The 17,730-nt window shown below is 33.8% G+C and overlaps 1 protein-coding gene across 33 annotated transcripts in view; it reads right to left on the reverse strand.

Moving 5' to 3' along the window:
* SOX6 (SRY-box transcription factor 6) overlaps positions 1 to 17,730 on the reverse strand; it is a 766,932-nt gene that overhangs the window by 80,476 nt on the left and 668,726 nt on the right. For 26 of the 33 annotated variants that reach the window (XM_021926855.2, XM_021926881.2, XM_021926876.2 and 23 more), the window contains 2 exons: positions 7,231 to 7,380; positions 1,352 to 1,577 (listed from right to left, as the gene is read on the reverse strand). In XM_021926855.2, coding sequence (XP_021782547.1) covers positions 1,352 to 1,577; positions 7,231 to 7,380 — 376 coding nt within the window. The remainder of the gene's footprint in view (positions 1 to 1,351; positions 1,578 to 7,230; positions 7,381 to 17,730) is intronic. The other 7 variants (XM_021926880.2, XM_021926873.2, XM_021926859.2 and 4 more) reach the window with 1 other exon arrangement.

A 17,730-nucleotide genomic window follows, 5' to 3' on the forward strand; every position in this document is an offset into this window, starting at 1 on the left:
CAGTATTCCAAAATTCAGTGAGGAAGATTTACACCTCACCATCAGAAGATTCACTTACACTCAGCATATTTAGCAAATATTCTAACTGTGAGTTTACAAAAAGAACACTGAGTAACATGTGAGAGGACCTGGATTCTAGTCCTGTTTCTGCTAATTAACAGCTGCAGGAGTGTGGGCAAGTCATTCTACCTGTAAGAACCACAATGTATGTATTTGTACAATGAGGGTAATAATACACTATCTAACTCATAAGATTACTGTGAAACATCGAATCAGATAAAATAGGCAAGAATTTTTTTAAGCTGTTAATGGCTATTCTTATACATGATTTTATCTATTGAAATAAACATTTTAGACTTCAGAACTCAATAACACAAGGAAGGTAATCTGAAGAAATGCTAGGTCTTGTCCCTTTAATCTTTAAATCTGTGTGTGTTTGGAAATTATGTCTCTTAATTTTCAAAGAGTATAAGTATAACAAATTAAGAGACTTAATTTCCAAACAAAGAGTATAGTAACAATAATGTTAATGCTTATTTGGCACTCTCTTACTGACAACTACTTTCACATTTATTGTTTCATTCCACTTATATACGTACATGTATTGATATTCATTCCAGTTTTTTTAAATTGAATGCCTTTTAGGTTCTAAACTGCACTAGGCACTTTATACGTATTTTTCTCTTTTAATCCTCATAATAACCTATGAGCTAGTAATACTAGGAAACTGAACTTGAAAATATTAAATAACTTTTTGGGGGCCAAATAGCTAGAAAATGAAGGCTTTCTGTACAAGCCTGCCTCATTCCAAAACCCATGTTTTTTCCTCCATACTTTTCACATAGAGCTATGAATATTCCCAGAGATACTTGGCTATATATCTCCACGGGAGTATAAGGAGTCAGACATTATGACATCTCTTCCTACATATCAATAGTATTTCATATATGTTCTTGAAGTGTGTCGTTCATATTTGTTTTACTGCAAAAGTAATATGGGATAAGACGTAAAATTCACATACACTTTGATAGAAGATAAAAATTTCAAATAAATTTTGGCCTTTTGGAAGGTTGCTTTGAAGCCAGGTCCTATGTCCCTGAAAAATTATTTCAGTGTCAAAGCACTGACCAAATATAGCAATTGCTAAGTCTATGATTTGCTGCATCTAACTCATTATCATCTAAAGAATCCATCCCAGCAGGATTTATATCATGACCTTTTCCAAAAGTTCTAATAAAAGAAGATACTAAATTGGTTTATGTTTCAGTAGAAAATATGAGTATTATCTTTTACTAAGGAGCACTTTGGAAACAAATATCAGTCATAACTAAACAGGTTTGCTTTCTTTTACCTAATTCGTAAGTCTCTTCCTGGTGTTGACTTTTCCATTTACCTAAAGAGGATCCTCTTCCCAGACTTCCTCCAATGGGGCTAGGGATGCTGCTTTTGTTTGGCAGATTGACAGGGCTGGTTTTGCTGGCTGGGAAGAGGTTCTGGGTGGGAGACGTTGGGGATTTTACAGGCTCTGCTGTCTTGGGTCGGGATGAGAGATTCAGAGGCTGTGCTGCTGCTTCATCCTACAAGAGTTTAACATAAATAATTATTTTTACAAAAGACAAATGAAGCACATTATCACTTAGTAAGCCACAGTTATTTTACACCTCAGAGACAATGCCACATTCTCCTACAAAAATAACAAAAGAAGCTAATTATCTACCTCCTTGAAGATTCATCGGAAGGAAACCTCATTAATTTCCCTGCGTTATGTTTCTATTTACATTAACTGTGCAGTTGGATCCTTCTTTTTGCCAAATTAAAATCTGAATTAGCTCACATTACAGCTTAATTTCCTAATGTGTTTTCAGGGATCTAAATTAACCTAGGGCATTTACAAAGAATTATTTAAAATTTCAGCAGCTCTGTAGTGCTTTTGTGTTATTCTCTCTGAAAAGTTCTTGTAGCTATAAACAGCCTCTGCAGCTAATTTTTTAATATATATTTTAAATCAAACAATTGCAAGCACTTTAAAAATGGAAACATGGAAAGCCTTCTGATGTACTAGGCCCCTGCCCAGGGAGCCGCATGCCACAACACGGCTTCTATGTGGCTTTCTGGGTGTGGGCACTCTTCATGGTCTATATTCTGGTCTCTATTCATGTTTAAAATTAATTTTTGCAAAGACCAAGGATAGATTATAATTATGTTTCATATACTATGCTATATGCAATTTATTTTTCATGTTTAAAGTGATGTTTCTTTATATGCTTTTCTACATATATTTACAGAATGTCTATTTTAAGATACATGTCCTTCTACACTGAGACAGTATTCAAATATCTGGCTTTTAACTGTAGTTCATCCAGGAGCTTGAAAGCTAAGCTCCTTCCTTTACTTTGTCTCATTTATCCTGCCATAAAATACTCGAAATAACACTTTCATCATCTTAGAAATTTAGTTATAATATGAGCATATTTATTTAAATGTTCAGTTTTAAGATCTACATTATTGTGTTCTAAAATAAAATTGTCAGCAAATGTTAACTCCCATTTTGCTTTTGAGAAGGCAAAGAGAACTAGCTTTTAATGCCATTGTTTAAAAGATCCAATAGAGTTTGGTAACAGAACATTTTCCCCCTTAGTAACCATGTGACCTTGCTGGGGCTCAATTTCTTCATCTGTGAAAAGAGGGTCTGATACTAGATGATCTCTAAGGTCTCTTCCAGTACTAATATCATTGACTAAGGGGGAACAGAAAGAGAGGCCAGAAAATACTACTTTTGAAGGAAGATTAGAAAGAGAAAATAAAAACGGCATGCACAAAGAAACAATTATATACCAAGGACTGTACTAAGCATTTTCACATACTAGCTCATTTAACCATCAATAGCTATGAGCCTGGCCAGTATTATTCTAAATTTACAAATAGGAAAATGGAGGTCAGAATGACAAAATCCCTTGTCTAAGGCCATATAGGGAGGGAAAGAATTTAAATTCTAATTTATTTGACTCCAAATTTCAGGCCCCTTTTCTACTGAACTACCAGAGAAAATAAGTCTATTGTTTGATAACATAGTGATGCCACAGATTTTTGTGTGTGTGTTCCTAGGGAAAAGGCAATTTCTCACATGCATTGCAGTGTATGTTTATGTATATTTATACATAGGACAGGTTCTCAAGCAACATGGTTACATCCATTATGAATGTCAAAATTATCTTATGTACTTAATTGCAATTTACTTCCCTTTGCTCTTAATTCAAAGGATGTTTGAACTAGTTTGTTCCTTTACTCACATCTAAATAATAGTGATTTATATGGTAGGTGGTCACTTAATTTTCTCCACGTTTCCTTTATTTGGGGCTCACTGAGCTTCTAAAACATCTAAATTTAAAGTATTGATCAAATTTGGAATATTTTCAGTCATTACTTCTTCAAATACAATTTTCTCTTTCTTCCTTTTCTTTATGGGCCTCCAACTGCATACTTTAGTCTATTCCATGTTGCCCCACAGTACTGACCAGTCTTTTTTCTATGCCTTTCATTTGGGATAGTTATATTGTTATGTCTTCAAGTTCACTATCTTTTCTTCTGAAATGTCTAAGCTGTTGCTAAACCCATCTAATACACACACACAAACACACACACACATATATATTTAATCTCAAACATTGTATTGTTCATCTCTAGACATTTGATTTAGGTTTTTCATGTCTTGCTTTATCATGCTCTTGTTTTCCTCTATATTCTTGAACATATGGAGTTTATTACATCTTTTTCAACTTTGAAATACTCTATTTTTTTACTTAGTTGTATAATTCAGTAACTGCCACTTTAATCAATAATACCACTGGGCATGGCTAGTGCCTACCAACTCCCAATTAAGTGAATCCTTTTCCACCATGGCAGAACTCTTGCACAGCCTGCCCTGTCCTGATAACTTTGTGCTAACCAAACCTGGGAGTAGGGGAAATAACAATAGCCCTAGGCCAGAATGTCACAGACCCCCACTATTCTTACATATGAGAGGCATAAATATTTTCGCAGATTGTATATAACTTTGGTCATTTTTAAGAATGCCAAAATGACTGTTTTTGTCAGTTTTGTCCAGCTTCATAGATGAGATTTTAGGAAAGCAGATGCTTACCTCATTTGGTGCTACTTGGAAGTCTCTTATAATAGTTGTTTTTACTTTCTGATCTACTAATTCTATCATTTGTGTCATTTTGGGTTTGTTTCTATTGATTGATTTTTCTCATTATTCATATTTTTTGCTGCTTTGCAAGCCTGATGTTTATTGTACAGATGCTACACATTGTGAATTTTACCTTCTGGGGTGATGAAGTTTATGTATTTAAATATTTGAAAACTTTGTTCTGAGACACAGAACAATTTGATCCTTTTCTAGACTTACTTCTAAGCATTGTTAGGCAAGGTCAGAACAGCCACTAAGTAGGGGTAATTTGTCCCCACTACTGAGGTAATACCCTTCTGGGGACTCTACTTGATGCTCCATGTGTCAGGAGATCTTTCCACTCTGGCTATTTCTGGTCCTTTGTGAATCTTGCAGCTGTTTTGTTTGCTACATTCTGGTGTTTCCCCTTACCTCAGGTAGTTTCTCACATGCATGAGCTGATCAGTACTCAGCTAAATACTCAGGGGGAGCCTTTTGCAGATCTTCAGCATTCTTTCTCCATGCAGCTTGCTCCTCTCTGGTACCCTGTCTCACAAATTCCATCTGCATTAACATCCCTAAACTTTGAACTCTGTTTCTCTACTCAGGGAGCCTATGAAGCTTCCTGCATAGTTGCCTGGAAACTTCCTTCCAATAGTGAGCTGCAACAATTGTAGTGCTTGCCTCACTTGTTTCTCTTCTCATAGGAATCACTGTCCTGTACTACTATCGTAAATGTCTGAAAACCATTGTTTTATATAATTTTTGTACTGAGTTTTAGTTGTTTAAGCTGGAAGAGTAAATCTGATTTTGTTCCCTCATCATGGTTGACAATGGAAATCCTCTAGGTGTTTATTTAGGATCTCTCCCAGTGTACAACTAGATATTTCAATCACAACCACTAAAACCACCACACTATCTTCTTCATTATCATAACGACCACCAGCAGCATCACTACCACTGACATTTATAGAATACTCAGTATAATACTAGAGGGTGTATATACGACCTATAATAATATTAACTCCATTTTTTTTCAGAGGAGAAAACTAAAGTAGAAAGCCACTAAGTAGCTTGGCCAACATGATAGAGCTAGTAAAAGTGGTAGAACCACTATTTTAACAGAAACATTCTGACTTCTGATGTTGACAGTTATAGTAGACAAAAATTCTAGGGGGAAAAGGTACATCAGAACATCTATATTTATTTTTGTTACTTTCAGCAAATGTTGCCTATGTTCTGTCTGAATTTAATATAAGTAGTCACGTTATATACAGAGAAAAAGCAATGACTATAAAGAGAAACATGAGAGATTTTGGTAACCACAGTTCTTTAAATTAGCAAACTATAAGATTATTTTCAGAACATCTTCAGTAATAGATAGGAGTTATATTTTAAATTTAAAACATTTGCTTTATGTTTTGGTCTATATATTTTTACCCATATATACAATAAAAAGTCTAATAAGTAAAAGAAATATTTCCTTTGTTATTAACATAGAATATGGTCAAGTCAAACTACCGCAGAGAGATCTCTAAGAATTTTCATGTGGTCAAGTGAGTAATAAAATTCAGTTGGCTCACAAAGATGGAAGGGTAAAAGCAGATATAAACTTGAATTTAACCAAGGAACATTTTACTCATCCAGTAAAGACTTGGTTTGGTGCAGTTCCAGTTGGTCAACTTACTTATAAAATGACTTCTTTATGTTAAAATATTTAATACTGAATAGCTCAAGTCACTGATATTTGATATACTCATACTCTAACAACTACGAGTAAGCAAAGTGTCTTTGAGTTGGAGTGTTCTCTTATTCACAAACACAAACTCTGGAAACATAAAATAATCTGTTTTCATAAGTGATTCTGTCTTACTAAATGTAAACCTCCTATTGTAATATCTCAATATTTCTAACAACATAACATAAATGTTCACCGATTTCTTTGGAGAATCTAAAAGAATAGGTGGCATTAAATTAATTCCTTTGGTTGGAACATAGACAGAACTACCTCTCTTAATGATTTTCACATTTTTTGATCTTTGGTATCTGGGATCTACTTTTTTAAAAGACCTTCTGGAATCTCAAAATTACTATATGCAAATTTTAGAAAACAAAACAATTTCGGTGATTGTATACCAGCCAGTTATTAATTTGGTTGGTCTCAGCTGTTTCCCTTGTGAAGATTTAATAACTGCAAAATTTCTCCAAATGCAGTACTTTAATCATATTACAATAAAGCATTTATACTTTGCATACTCCTCCAAGTAGAGAAGTCAATTATACAAAACAATTGTTCCTCTGTTTGAATTTGATAATTCAATATAGAAAGCAACTGCAATCATAAAACCAACAAGTGCCACCTACAGGTACCAGCTGCAGCACAAAATTGCAGTGGCTCATCAATTTCCCTCTCACCGAGTGCCTCCTGGCTGCCCAGTTTCAAGACACTGAAAATTAGTGAGAAAAGATATCTATTAATGTCCCAGACATAACTTGGGAAAGCCTGTTTATCCTATCACAACTCTATGGCATCAAAAGCATTATTAGGCAATGACAACTCATTCCTTAAACATGTATAACTAGTTTTGAAGGAGAGATCTTCACAAGAAACCTTACAGAGTCCAGCATTAAATTCTATTTTGCACTTCTTTTTAAATCCAATGTTTCAAGATCCCAATTCTCTGGTCCTATAAGTTAACTCCCTCCCTATTTAAGACACACAGAGAGAAGTGCCACAAGTCCATGACAAAGACTGGCAATAAAATTATGGCCATTCATGCCAATGAGCATTAAAAAATAAAAGCCAGAATCCAAAGGGGGAAAACTCTCGAAAAGTCAGTTTGCAGATTGAGGTAAAGATCTCACAATATGGCACTATTGTTATCAAAAGGGAAACACCTGTTTCTCAATGCTCAATCATGAAATTTACCACAAAGAGGGACATTTTGGTGTTGCTTTATGTTGCTATGTTTCCTGCTGTTTATGCCCAACATAGCCTGCTTCACTATCTTTCTTGTGAAACTATTTTCTAAACTGTTTCCACAATCCTGCAAGGTGAGTACCTTAACTTGAGTTACAGGGCTGGTCCCTCTCTTTTCATTTTTTATCCCAGTAGGTGAGACCGTCCCTGCTGTGTTTGGTGGCTGTGGAGTTGATGGCATCTTTGCTCCAGGTGACACCTGCATGCTGGCCAGCTGAGCGGCATAGAGCTGCTGTAAAACAGGGAAGACAAATATTGATCTTTTTAAATGCAGCTGAAATTGAGTTAAAAAAAAAAATCTTACCATATTGTTAGATTTCTCAGATAGCCTTGTAATTTCTTTTTCGTTATTTTTAAAAAAGGAAACTAAGAGAAGGCAAATAATAAAACAGAAAGAAAGAAGACAGGTCTGGGAGCCATAGTTCTGTTCCTGGTCCTTCTAGCAACAGCTTTATGATCCTGGACAAAGGATTTGATCTCTTTAGAATTCAGGTTTGTTTTTTATTTAATTGTACAAAAAGGAATTCGACTAAGTAGTCTCTAAGATGTTTTTTAATACCTAAAATCTTTATTAAAAGTTATTTAAATATCTGGGATGTCCACTTGTGTAATATTAATATTCATGAATTAAGAAACTAACCTGAACATTTCTAAAGATTCTTGGAAGAACTGTATCATTCTTATTCAGCTCTGGCTATGCATCCCTGGGTATTCTGATCCTTCTGAATAATGAGTGCTATTCCCAAGGCCACTAAGGCCCAGTGGCAGTCATTGTTTACCCAGGGTCTTATTTCTAGGCAGCATATAACATAATCCTCAAGAGAGTATAGCTAAATTGGTAGCAGTTTTGTTGTTGTTGTTGTTGTTTCTTAAGTCAAGCTTCTCTAAACCCAAACCAGCTAACAAAGTGCTTCCTTCATGCTTCCAAACAGATCACCACACTTCTCTCCTCAGGTCCTGCCTTTGTCTGGGACTCCACATTTATTTTCATCATATTCTCATTGTTGTTTCAAGGTCTTTTCTGAAGTATTTTCTGTAGTTCTCAATGGCAAACCAATGATCTTATTACTCATTCTATTTATTCAGCTTAAAATGGTTCCTCTTCTCTGAGACATGATAAGCAGATAATCTGACATTACAAATCTTTAAATTATCAACCTCAAAATATGTTGATTTCACTAAATTAAAGCCAAAGATTGAAAGACAGGTGGGCTAACCTCTTTTCATACAATTTTCATTTTTATTAAAGTCATTCTTGTATGTAGCTTTACAAGATAAATAGTACTTTAAGGTTTTAAAAAACAAAAAACCAAAACAGCAACAACAAAAAGAGCATGACAAAAATGTACAGTGCACAGTCTCCACAGCTTGCAGAATGACCTTCATTTTCTTACCCTGGTCCTCCTTATCTCACCCCCTGTTCTGTGGAGATCATTCCCTTCAATTCATTTAATGGTTTAACTGGTATTTATATCCTTATTTGTAAATCATTCTAAATGTTATATCATTATCTACATACAAAGGAAAATGAAAGTTTCACTTTCCTACATTGAACACCACATGTGCTCCCATGCTTCCCTCTCCAAACTCTTAATGTTAATGTCACAAATTTTAAAATTAGTGTTTACTGTTTTATATTATTTTATGAAGATACTAGCTATGTAGTAAACTATATTTAATATTATTTCTCAACTTTTTATTTTGTTAGATTTAAGATTTACCTCATATTTTGTTTTCATAATTTTTAAGTAACTATCACTAATTCTCAAACTCTCCATGAAATCAGTAAAACTCTACCTAACATAATTGAATATATCAGGTAAGCTGTGAACCCTGGTTTTTCCCTTGGAGACATCCTTCCTGGAATTCTCAATCTTCTTACTCCAAATCTGAACTAATTTATTCCTCAGGCCTACCTACTGCAGATCTACGGCACTTGGAATTCCTTTTGCCTCTCTTGTACCAGTGTCCTTGTTTCCTGGGTATCATGTTTTCTTCCCTTTTAGTTAACTGTCTCATTTTGGTAAAGCATATCCTCCAAGAGCTTCCTGAGAAAGGTGAATGTGACATTAATTATTTAGGAACTCACATTCTTCTCACTTGGTTGTAGTTTGACTGGTATAGAATTCTAAGTTGAAAATAATTCTGCCTCAGAATTCCAAAGATATTGATCTGTTGTCTTCCTATTCTTGTTACTAAGGTCCTGACACTATTTTGCTTCCTGATCCTTTGTATGTAATCTATTTTCTCCTCTAAAAGCATCAGGATCTTCCCTTTCCACTGAATGTTTTGAAATTTCACTATTATGTCCTTCTGTTGACTTTTACATTCATTGTTCTGAACAGCCACTCTGTCTTTTCAATCCAAACCATGTCTTTGTTTTCTAGGAAACTATTTTGATGTTTTTCATTGATAATTTTCTCTCCTCTGTATTCATATTTGATAAATGTTAGATTTCCTTATTAACCCTCTATTTTTCTTATTTTTTCTTTCTATTTGCTACTCTTTGACATTTTGTTACACTCTATGACAGATTTTTGGCAACTTCATCTTCCAAAACTTCTCTGAATGTTTTAAAGTTTCTACCACTATATTTTTAAAGATACTCTTATTCTCTGATTGCTTCTTTTTATAGCATCCTGTTCTCTATTCTGTTTGACAATGTTAATTATAGGTTTGGGTTTGTTTTTAATGTTTTCTGTTCTCTGCATTGTTACCACTCTTCCAAGGTCTTTGAGCTCTTTCATATTAGGGGCTTTTCCAAAGGGTCTGGTGTTCATTGGTTGTTTATTCATATATAAGAGCAATGTACTAAAAAGCTGACTGGAAGATCTAAGTACAGGATAGACTTATTGATTTATGGGCTTCAGCATAAGGTAATGATGAAGAAAGTCTGCTTTTTCATTGGGAAATTCCAAATGTCAATATCTACAGGCCATTTATCTTAGACTAGACCATTTTCTCAGAGAGATGTCTTCAAATTCTTGCCTTGATTTGTGCATAGACTTGTATGCCATCATTACATAAGCCAAGCAACAGAAAGCAGGAGAAGAATCTCATAGTCTGGTCTATCCTGCAGATTCCCTGATTTTCACCATGGCACATCACTCATTCTCAGCTATGCTTGGTGTCCCAAGACATAAACCATTCAAGTTCTACTTTTCAAGAGAATAAATCTCCAGTGACTTCTGTCAGGTTATATGCTCATGGGGCTGGGAGGGAGGAGGCAGGGATTGTAGTTACCAGGTTGCATGACATTAGGGAGGGATCATCTTATATCTATTTTCAACCAGTCATCCTGTCTACAGTTCCACCTCTTACAACTGTTCCTTTAATGATACATGATGCCTTCAATTCCTAAGCATTTTAAAGGTTCAGCTCCCAATTGGGCTTGATTCTTTTTGGCTTTACACTCCTAAAGCTTGGGTATCAGCTTTCTCTTTTCTGCTAAGACAGTTATAACTCATCTATCCATTTCTCATATTCCAATTTTTTTTGTCTTCTCTTTCCATTTCTACTTGAAGGTTTACACCTATAATCCTTAACCATAAATTTACTAGGATTTGGTTAAAATCGATAATAAATGAAAATGTTAATCTGCTATGGTTAACCAGAAGTCAGACACTCCAATCTTAACACTATTTAATGCTTGAAAACTTCATTCAAATATTTTCTTTTCTTCTTTTTTTTTAAATTATTATTATTATACTTTAAGTTCTAGGGTACATGTGCATAACGTGCAGGATTGTTACATATGTATACTTATGCCATGTTGGTGTGCTGCACCCAAGTCATTACCTTGATGGTCACATTTCTATCATAATAAATAGAAAGCTTCGTAGATCATCAACCAAAATAGCTCAAACTTTGCCATATGAGTAGGGGAGAAAAAACAGGTGGTTTGTATGTAATTTCCAGCATTTCTATCATTCAGATGGACAAATAAAAAAAATTACCACAGTAATCAAAAACAGACCTTTCAGCACATGTAATTAAATGAAAGCTTAATAAAGAATAATTTGCAAGAGCCAGATGTGCTTATGTCATGATTGTTGCTTTCTTTGGAACAATTTTTCTAATATAACAAGCCTCTAAAGAAATTAAAGTTTCATAATTCTGTATGCAATGACTCAGTGGCAAGAAAAATTCACAAGCAGAGTCAGTCAAATTGCTAGCACTTAGGCAAAATGAGGGGGGCATCTTTTTGGTTTCTCTTTTACTCTGTTGTATCATTTTCCTTTGAAATTCAGCCAGATGTCTTCAGAATGGGGACAGGTCAAGCTTCTGAAAATGTCTGCTTGGATTAAGGCAGTGAAAAAAAGTTCTATACTGAATGGAGTCAAGATGGTTATAAGATGAAACATGTTGACTATATAGTCCCGTAGCTGGTATCATAACCAATATATCCTACTATGAGTATTAAAGAGTCATAAAATCTTAGAGATGCTAAGAGTCCTTGGATATCATTTATGCCTTTTACCTCAATCATTAAAAAGATCAAATGAATATGAATTTTACTCACTCTTAAGTCTTTTGGGAAATTTGAACTAGTGAAAAATGCAGAAAAACACATTTTTGGAAATAAATCTATTTTTTTAAAAAAAGTTGGCTATGAATCCTTCAGATTGAAAGAATAATACAATTACTTTTCAGGAAAAGAGTAGTGTTAGTTGCTTCTTTTAGAGCTCTGATAATCATTTGTTTTACAGCCCTTTGAAGTGGGTTGTACCTAAGGAAGGCAAGACCACATAAACTCTGAGACTCCATAGAGCTGGTTCTTATGAGTTGTGATTACTGATACATTACAGAAAGGAAGAGGTACAGCCGCATTCCATAACCCTTTTCAAAGCTGGGTAAACTGGACAGTAGGATATCAGGTAAGATTTAGTAGAATGAGCCTTGAAATAGAAATCAGAAAACGGAGTCCAATGAAAAGATAGAAGGTATTCACAAAAATTAAAATATCCACATTCTGTCTAACAAAACATATGATTTTATTATAAATGTCATTCTATTCAGATTGAAGATTTTAAATTTGTCTTGGATAATATGAATGTCATTAAATGAATAGGTATAAGCTTACAAAATAATTTCTCAGCTCACCCTCTAAACTAACATCAGCTGAATTTGTTCCATGTGTAAGGCTCTGTGTTAGAAGCTGAGGAGAATTCAAAGCACACAGCTCTAAAGGAGATATAAAATATAAATCCTTAACACTTTATTTGTACTTTTTTGTGGTGCTTATCACTATTTTAAACTTTATGTGTAATTATGCACATGTATCTTATCCTGCTTGATACACTGTAAGCTCACAGAAGGTATGATCTAATTATTTTTGAATGCTTAGCATCAATAACGGTGCCTTGCAAACAATAGACACCCAATCAGTAGTTTCTGAATTAACGCACTATACAAAATCCTTGCATATTAGGAAGGAAAGACAGTGTCTATAAATGAGGCAGCACAAGTGGTACACCATTATATTTATTATATATGTGATGAACAATTTTATGATGTTAAAGTTAAAAAAATAAAAGGTAAAAAAATTCAGTCCAACTTTAATCACACTGTTTCACAGCAAATTATTCTTTTGAAGTAGTTTGCTAAAATTTTGACTAGATAGCTGCTCAGTAACTGTTAGCTTCACTAACCAGTAGTAGCATTTCTAGACACCTAAAAACATCTAGCTGAAAACCAAAGAAAGAAGGCAATCCCAGTTACAATAGCTACAAAAAATAAAATACTTAGGAATATATTTAACCAAAGAGGTGAAAAATCTGTACAAGGAAAACTATAGAACACGGATGAAAGAAATTGTAGATGACATAAACAAATGGAAAAACATCCAATGGTCATGGATTAGAAGAATTGATATCGTTAAAATGACCATAGTGCCCCAAACAATCTACAGATTCAATTCAATCTCTGTAAAAATACCAATGTCGTTTTTAACCAAATTAGAAAAAACAATCCTAAAATTCATATGCAACCAAAAAAGAGCCCAAGAGTCAAAGCAATCCTAAGCAAAAAGAACAAAGCTGGAGGCATCACATTCTGACTTCAAGTTATACTAAAAAGCTACAGTAACCAAAACAGCATGGTACTTGTGTAAAAATAGACACGTAGATCAATGGAACAGAATAGAGAACTCAGAAATAAACCCACATACTTAGAGCCAGCTGATCTTTGACAAAATTGATGAGAACATGTACTGAAAAAAGGACACTTTCTTAAATAAATGATGCTGGGAAAATTGGATTGCATATGCAGGAGAATGAGACTGAATGCCTATCTCTCCCCATATACAAAAATCAACTCAAGATGGACTAAAGACGTAAATGTAAGACTGAAACTATTAAAATACCAGAAGAAGACTTAAGGAAAACTCTTCTGGGCCTTGGTTTAGGCAAAGAATTCATAACTAAACCCTCAAACCCAAAAGAAACAAAACCAAAAATAGACAAATGAGACTACATTAAACTAAAAAGCTGCTGCACAGCAAAATAATCAATCAACAGAATGAACAGACAATCTGCAGAAGGGGAGAACAGTTTTGCAAACTGCCTTAAATGCTTCTAATACAAATTATACTGTTTGAGCCATAACTAATGAGTAGTACCATTTTTTCTTCTCAGTCTAGTTATTAACATAGTCTAGTTATTAACACTCTGGTTAATAACAAAAAAAAAACCAAAAAAACTATTTATTATAACCAAATAGCTTTAGTTAGAAAATTTCTTTGCAGACCAATGGTTTAGGAATGGAAAAGGTTAAACTCTGATTAACTATTACATAAGAGTCTCCAAAAATGTCATTCCACATATAATTCTCAGATCATAGTTCACAGTCATAATGATTATAATAGTGAATATTCATTTCTAAACATAGTTGAGGTTTAAAAATCAACAATATAGTAAAGCTTATGACAGGCTTAGCCAAAGTCCCATAAACATTTAAACTTAGGTGAAGACTGTTTTAGTATAAATATAGAATTTTTTTCCTGTTTCAATTTTGAAAAATTCACACCGATTGATTGGGATAGAATTGTTTCTTTATCCAAGACATATAAAAGACCTGCAGTGTAGATGTGTAAAAATAAGCCTAGCTAAATATTTTTCAAAATTATAAAATTACTTATTTTATGGAAGCTCTTTAAGAAATGATTTTTACTTTATGGCTTAAAATGTTCCACCTTTATTACAGGCAGCTTTAATAAAGTGGCTAGCATTAAAATTTTGGTAAGCTCAAAAATATATATTTGACACATAGAACTGAAAGGACACTATCAAATCATTTAGGTTAGTCTGACTTCCTCATTCTGCTAATGAGCTAAGATCTAGGAAGTAGCTTGCCCAAGATCGTATAATTAGTATTGGAGTTAGAAGTACACTCTAGCTATCACTTCAACATTACCAGAATATCTATCACTTAAAAGTACAAATGGATACAAAATTAGCCAACTTTTGCACCTTTCAAGCACATTTCCAGCATCGATAAATGGGACCAACCTCTTAAATAAATTGAATTAAGAAAGTCCTGTGAAGAACTTACCAATCCACAAATAAATACCTCTAACAGTATTTGTACTGCTTTGTGCACTGTGGCTAGCTTTAAAGATATATCTGTCTTCCATTTGGATCTTAGTGACACTTTAATAACTAAGCCTATTTAGATTTAACCCAAAGCAGTAGGTCCTACCAATTAGACTCAGCCTCATGGTGAAACCCTTCAGTGCCTTCCAGTACACATAATGGTCTATAGCAGGACCTAAGAAATGTATTGTGTCAGAGATTGATGTTATACCACGATTATATTTGAAAAGAGAAACATGCTTTGTCCAAATATAGCCAAATTGATGTCAAATTACAATGGGTGGTGTCACGATGTAACTATATTTACCATAACTTGACATATATATATATACACACACACACACACATACATAAATATATTTACATACCTGCTTTCTATGATACAATCATTTAGGATCTCTAATGGAGTGTGCCAAACAGAAAAAGTACAAGGCCTTTTCTTGTTATAAACATATGATTTTCATATAGCAACCTAACCAGTCATCGAGTCTTCCAATAATCACCCCAATTCATTCATGCGTTAATTCAACAAACGTACATTGAGAACTAAACTCAGTGAGGCACTGGGCTGGATATTTTATATTTATTATTTCATTTAATCTTCACAATAATTATATAAGATAGAAATAATTATCCATGTTAGTCAATCTTACTTTTAAAAGCCTGTATTCTTTCTGCTTTTAAAATTAAATTATTTTAAATAAGTTACACAGTGAACCACAATGAAACCAATTTCTTGTTCCTAGCCACCAGACAAGGATCACTGTCCAAGGAGAAGAAAGATTCTGATGTGACTGCTATTCTGAGCTCTCAAATAGAAAATTGTATTTTCAAATGTGTTACAGTTACTCTCTAAAATGGCATTTCACAATCTTCAGATGGACAAGAAAGAGGTAACAGCACCACCAGTCACCTTGAAGGAATAAGTGTCACAATCGGATCTAGACAATGCCCTTCTCCAAATGTTCAAGACATGGTACAAAACCTCTAAAAAATTAACCCCACATTAATAGACTGATAAGATAAAAAGAAGAACTATGCAAAGTATAGGTAGACATAGGAGAGCTTGATAAAATGGGAATTGAGGGGGCTTTAAATTGGGACCAGTATGCTCCAGTATACAAAAACTGACAGTAAAAAAGGAGGCACAACTTTACACACCAAATTCTTTTGGGAAAAATTCTTCTGTGCTTTATCATTTCAATTTAGAAAAGACATTTTAAGTAGCCTGCCAGAATCCACCCTGGAAAGAAAGAAATAAAAATCATCTCTCAGAATACTTCCAAACTCATTCTACAAGGTCAGTAGTACTCTGATACCAAAACCAGACAAAGCCATATATATATGAAAAAATATATATATGAAAACTACAGGTTAATACCTCTGATGAATACTGATACAAAAATCCTCAATAAAATACTAGCAAACCAAGTTTGACAATACGTTAAAAAATATCATTCATCATGACCAAGTGGAATTTATCCCTGGGATGCAAGGATGGCGCAACATATACAAATCAATCAATGTGATACATCACATCAACAGAATCAAGGACAAAAATCATGATCAACTTCAACTGATGCTGAAAAAGCACTGATAAAATTCAACATCCGTGCCTGATTTAAAAACCCTTAAAAAAACTGGGGATAAAAGGAACATACCTCAATATAATAAAAGCCACACATGACAGACACACAGCTAATATCATACTCAATGGAGAAAAACTGAAAGCCTTTCCTCTAAGATCTGGAACATGACAAAGATGTCCACTTTCAACACTGTTATTCAACATAGTACTGGAAGTCCTAGCTAGAGCAATCAGACAAGAGAAAAAAACACAGGGTATCCAAATTGAAAGTATGAAGTCAGATTATCCTTGTTTGCAGATTATATGATTATATATTTGGAAAAACCTGAAGACCTCACCAAAAAAAAAAAAAAAAAAAAACCCTATTAGAACAGATAAACATGTTCAGTAAAGTTGCAGGATATAAAATAAACTCGTAAAAATCAGTAACATTTCTATATTCCAACAGAGAACAATATGAAAAAGAAATTTAAAAGTAATGCCACTTACAATAGTCACAAGTAAAATTAAATGCCTAAAAATTAACTAAAAGGGTAAAAGATCTCTATTAGGAAAACTATAAAACACTGATGAAAGAAAGTGAAGAGGACATCAAAAAATGGAAAGATATTTTGTGTTCATGAATTGGAAGAATCAATATTGTTAAAATGTCCATGTTACCCAAAACAATCTACAAATTCAATGCAATCCATATCAAAACCAATGACATTCTTCATAGAACTAGAAAAAACTAATCCTAAACCACAAAAGACCCAGAATAGAAAAACCTATTCTATGTAAAACGAACAAAACTGGAGGTATCACATTACCTGACTTCAAATTATACTGCAGAGCTATAGTAACCAAAACAGCATAGTTCTGGCATAAAAACAGGCACATAGACCAATGGAACAGAATAGAGAACCCAGAAACAAATCCACACACCTACAGTGAACTCGTTTTTAACAAAGCTGCCAAGAACATACGCTGGGGAAAAGACAGTCTCTTCAATAAATGGGGATAGAAAGACAGGATATTCATATGCAGAAGAACGAAACTAGAACCCATCACTAACCTTATACAAAATTCAAATTCAAATGAATTAAAAACTTAAGTCTAAGACCTCAACGTATGAAACTACCACAAGTAAACATTGAGGAAACTCTCCAGGATATTGGTCTGGGCAAAGATTTCTTGAGTAATATCCCACAAGAACAGGAAACCAAAGCAAAAATGGACAAATAGAATCAAATTAAGTTAAAAAGCTTCTGCACAGCAAAGGAAACAATCAACAAAGTGAAGAGACAATCCCAATAATGGGAGAAAATATTTGCAAACTACTCATCTGACAAGGGATTTATAACTAGAACATATAAGGAGCTCAAACAACTCTTTGGAAAAAATCTATTAATCCAATTAAAAT

This window comes from Papio anubis, chromosome 12 (genome assembly GCF_008728515.1).
Source record: "Papio anubis isolate 15944 chromosome 12, Panubis1.0, whole genome shotgun sequence".
Classification (NCBI taxonomy): Eukaryota; Metazoa; Chordata; class Mammalia; order Primates; family Cercopithecidae; genus Papio; species Papio anubis.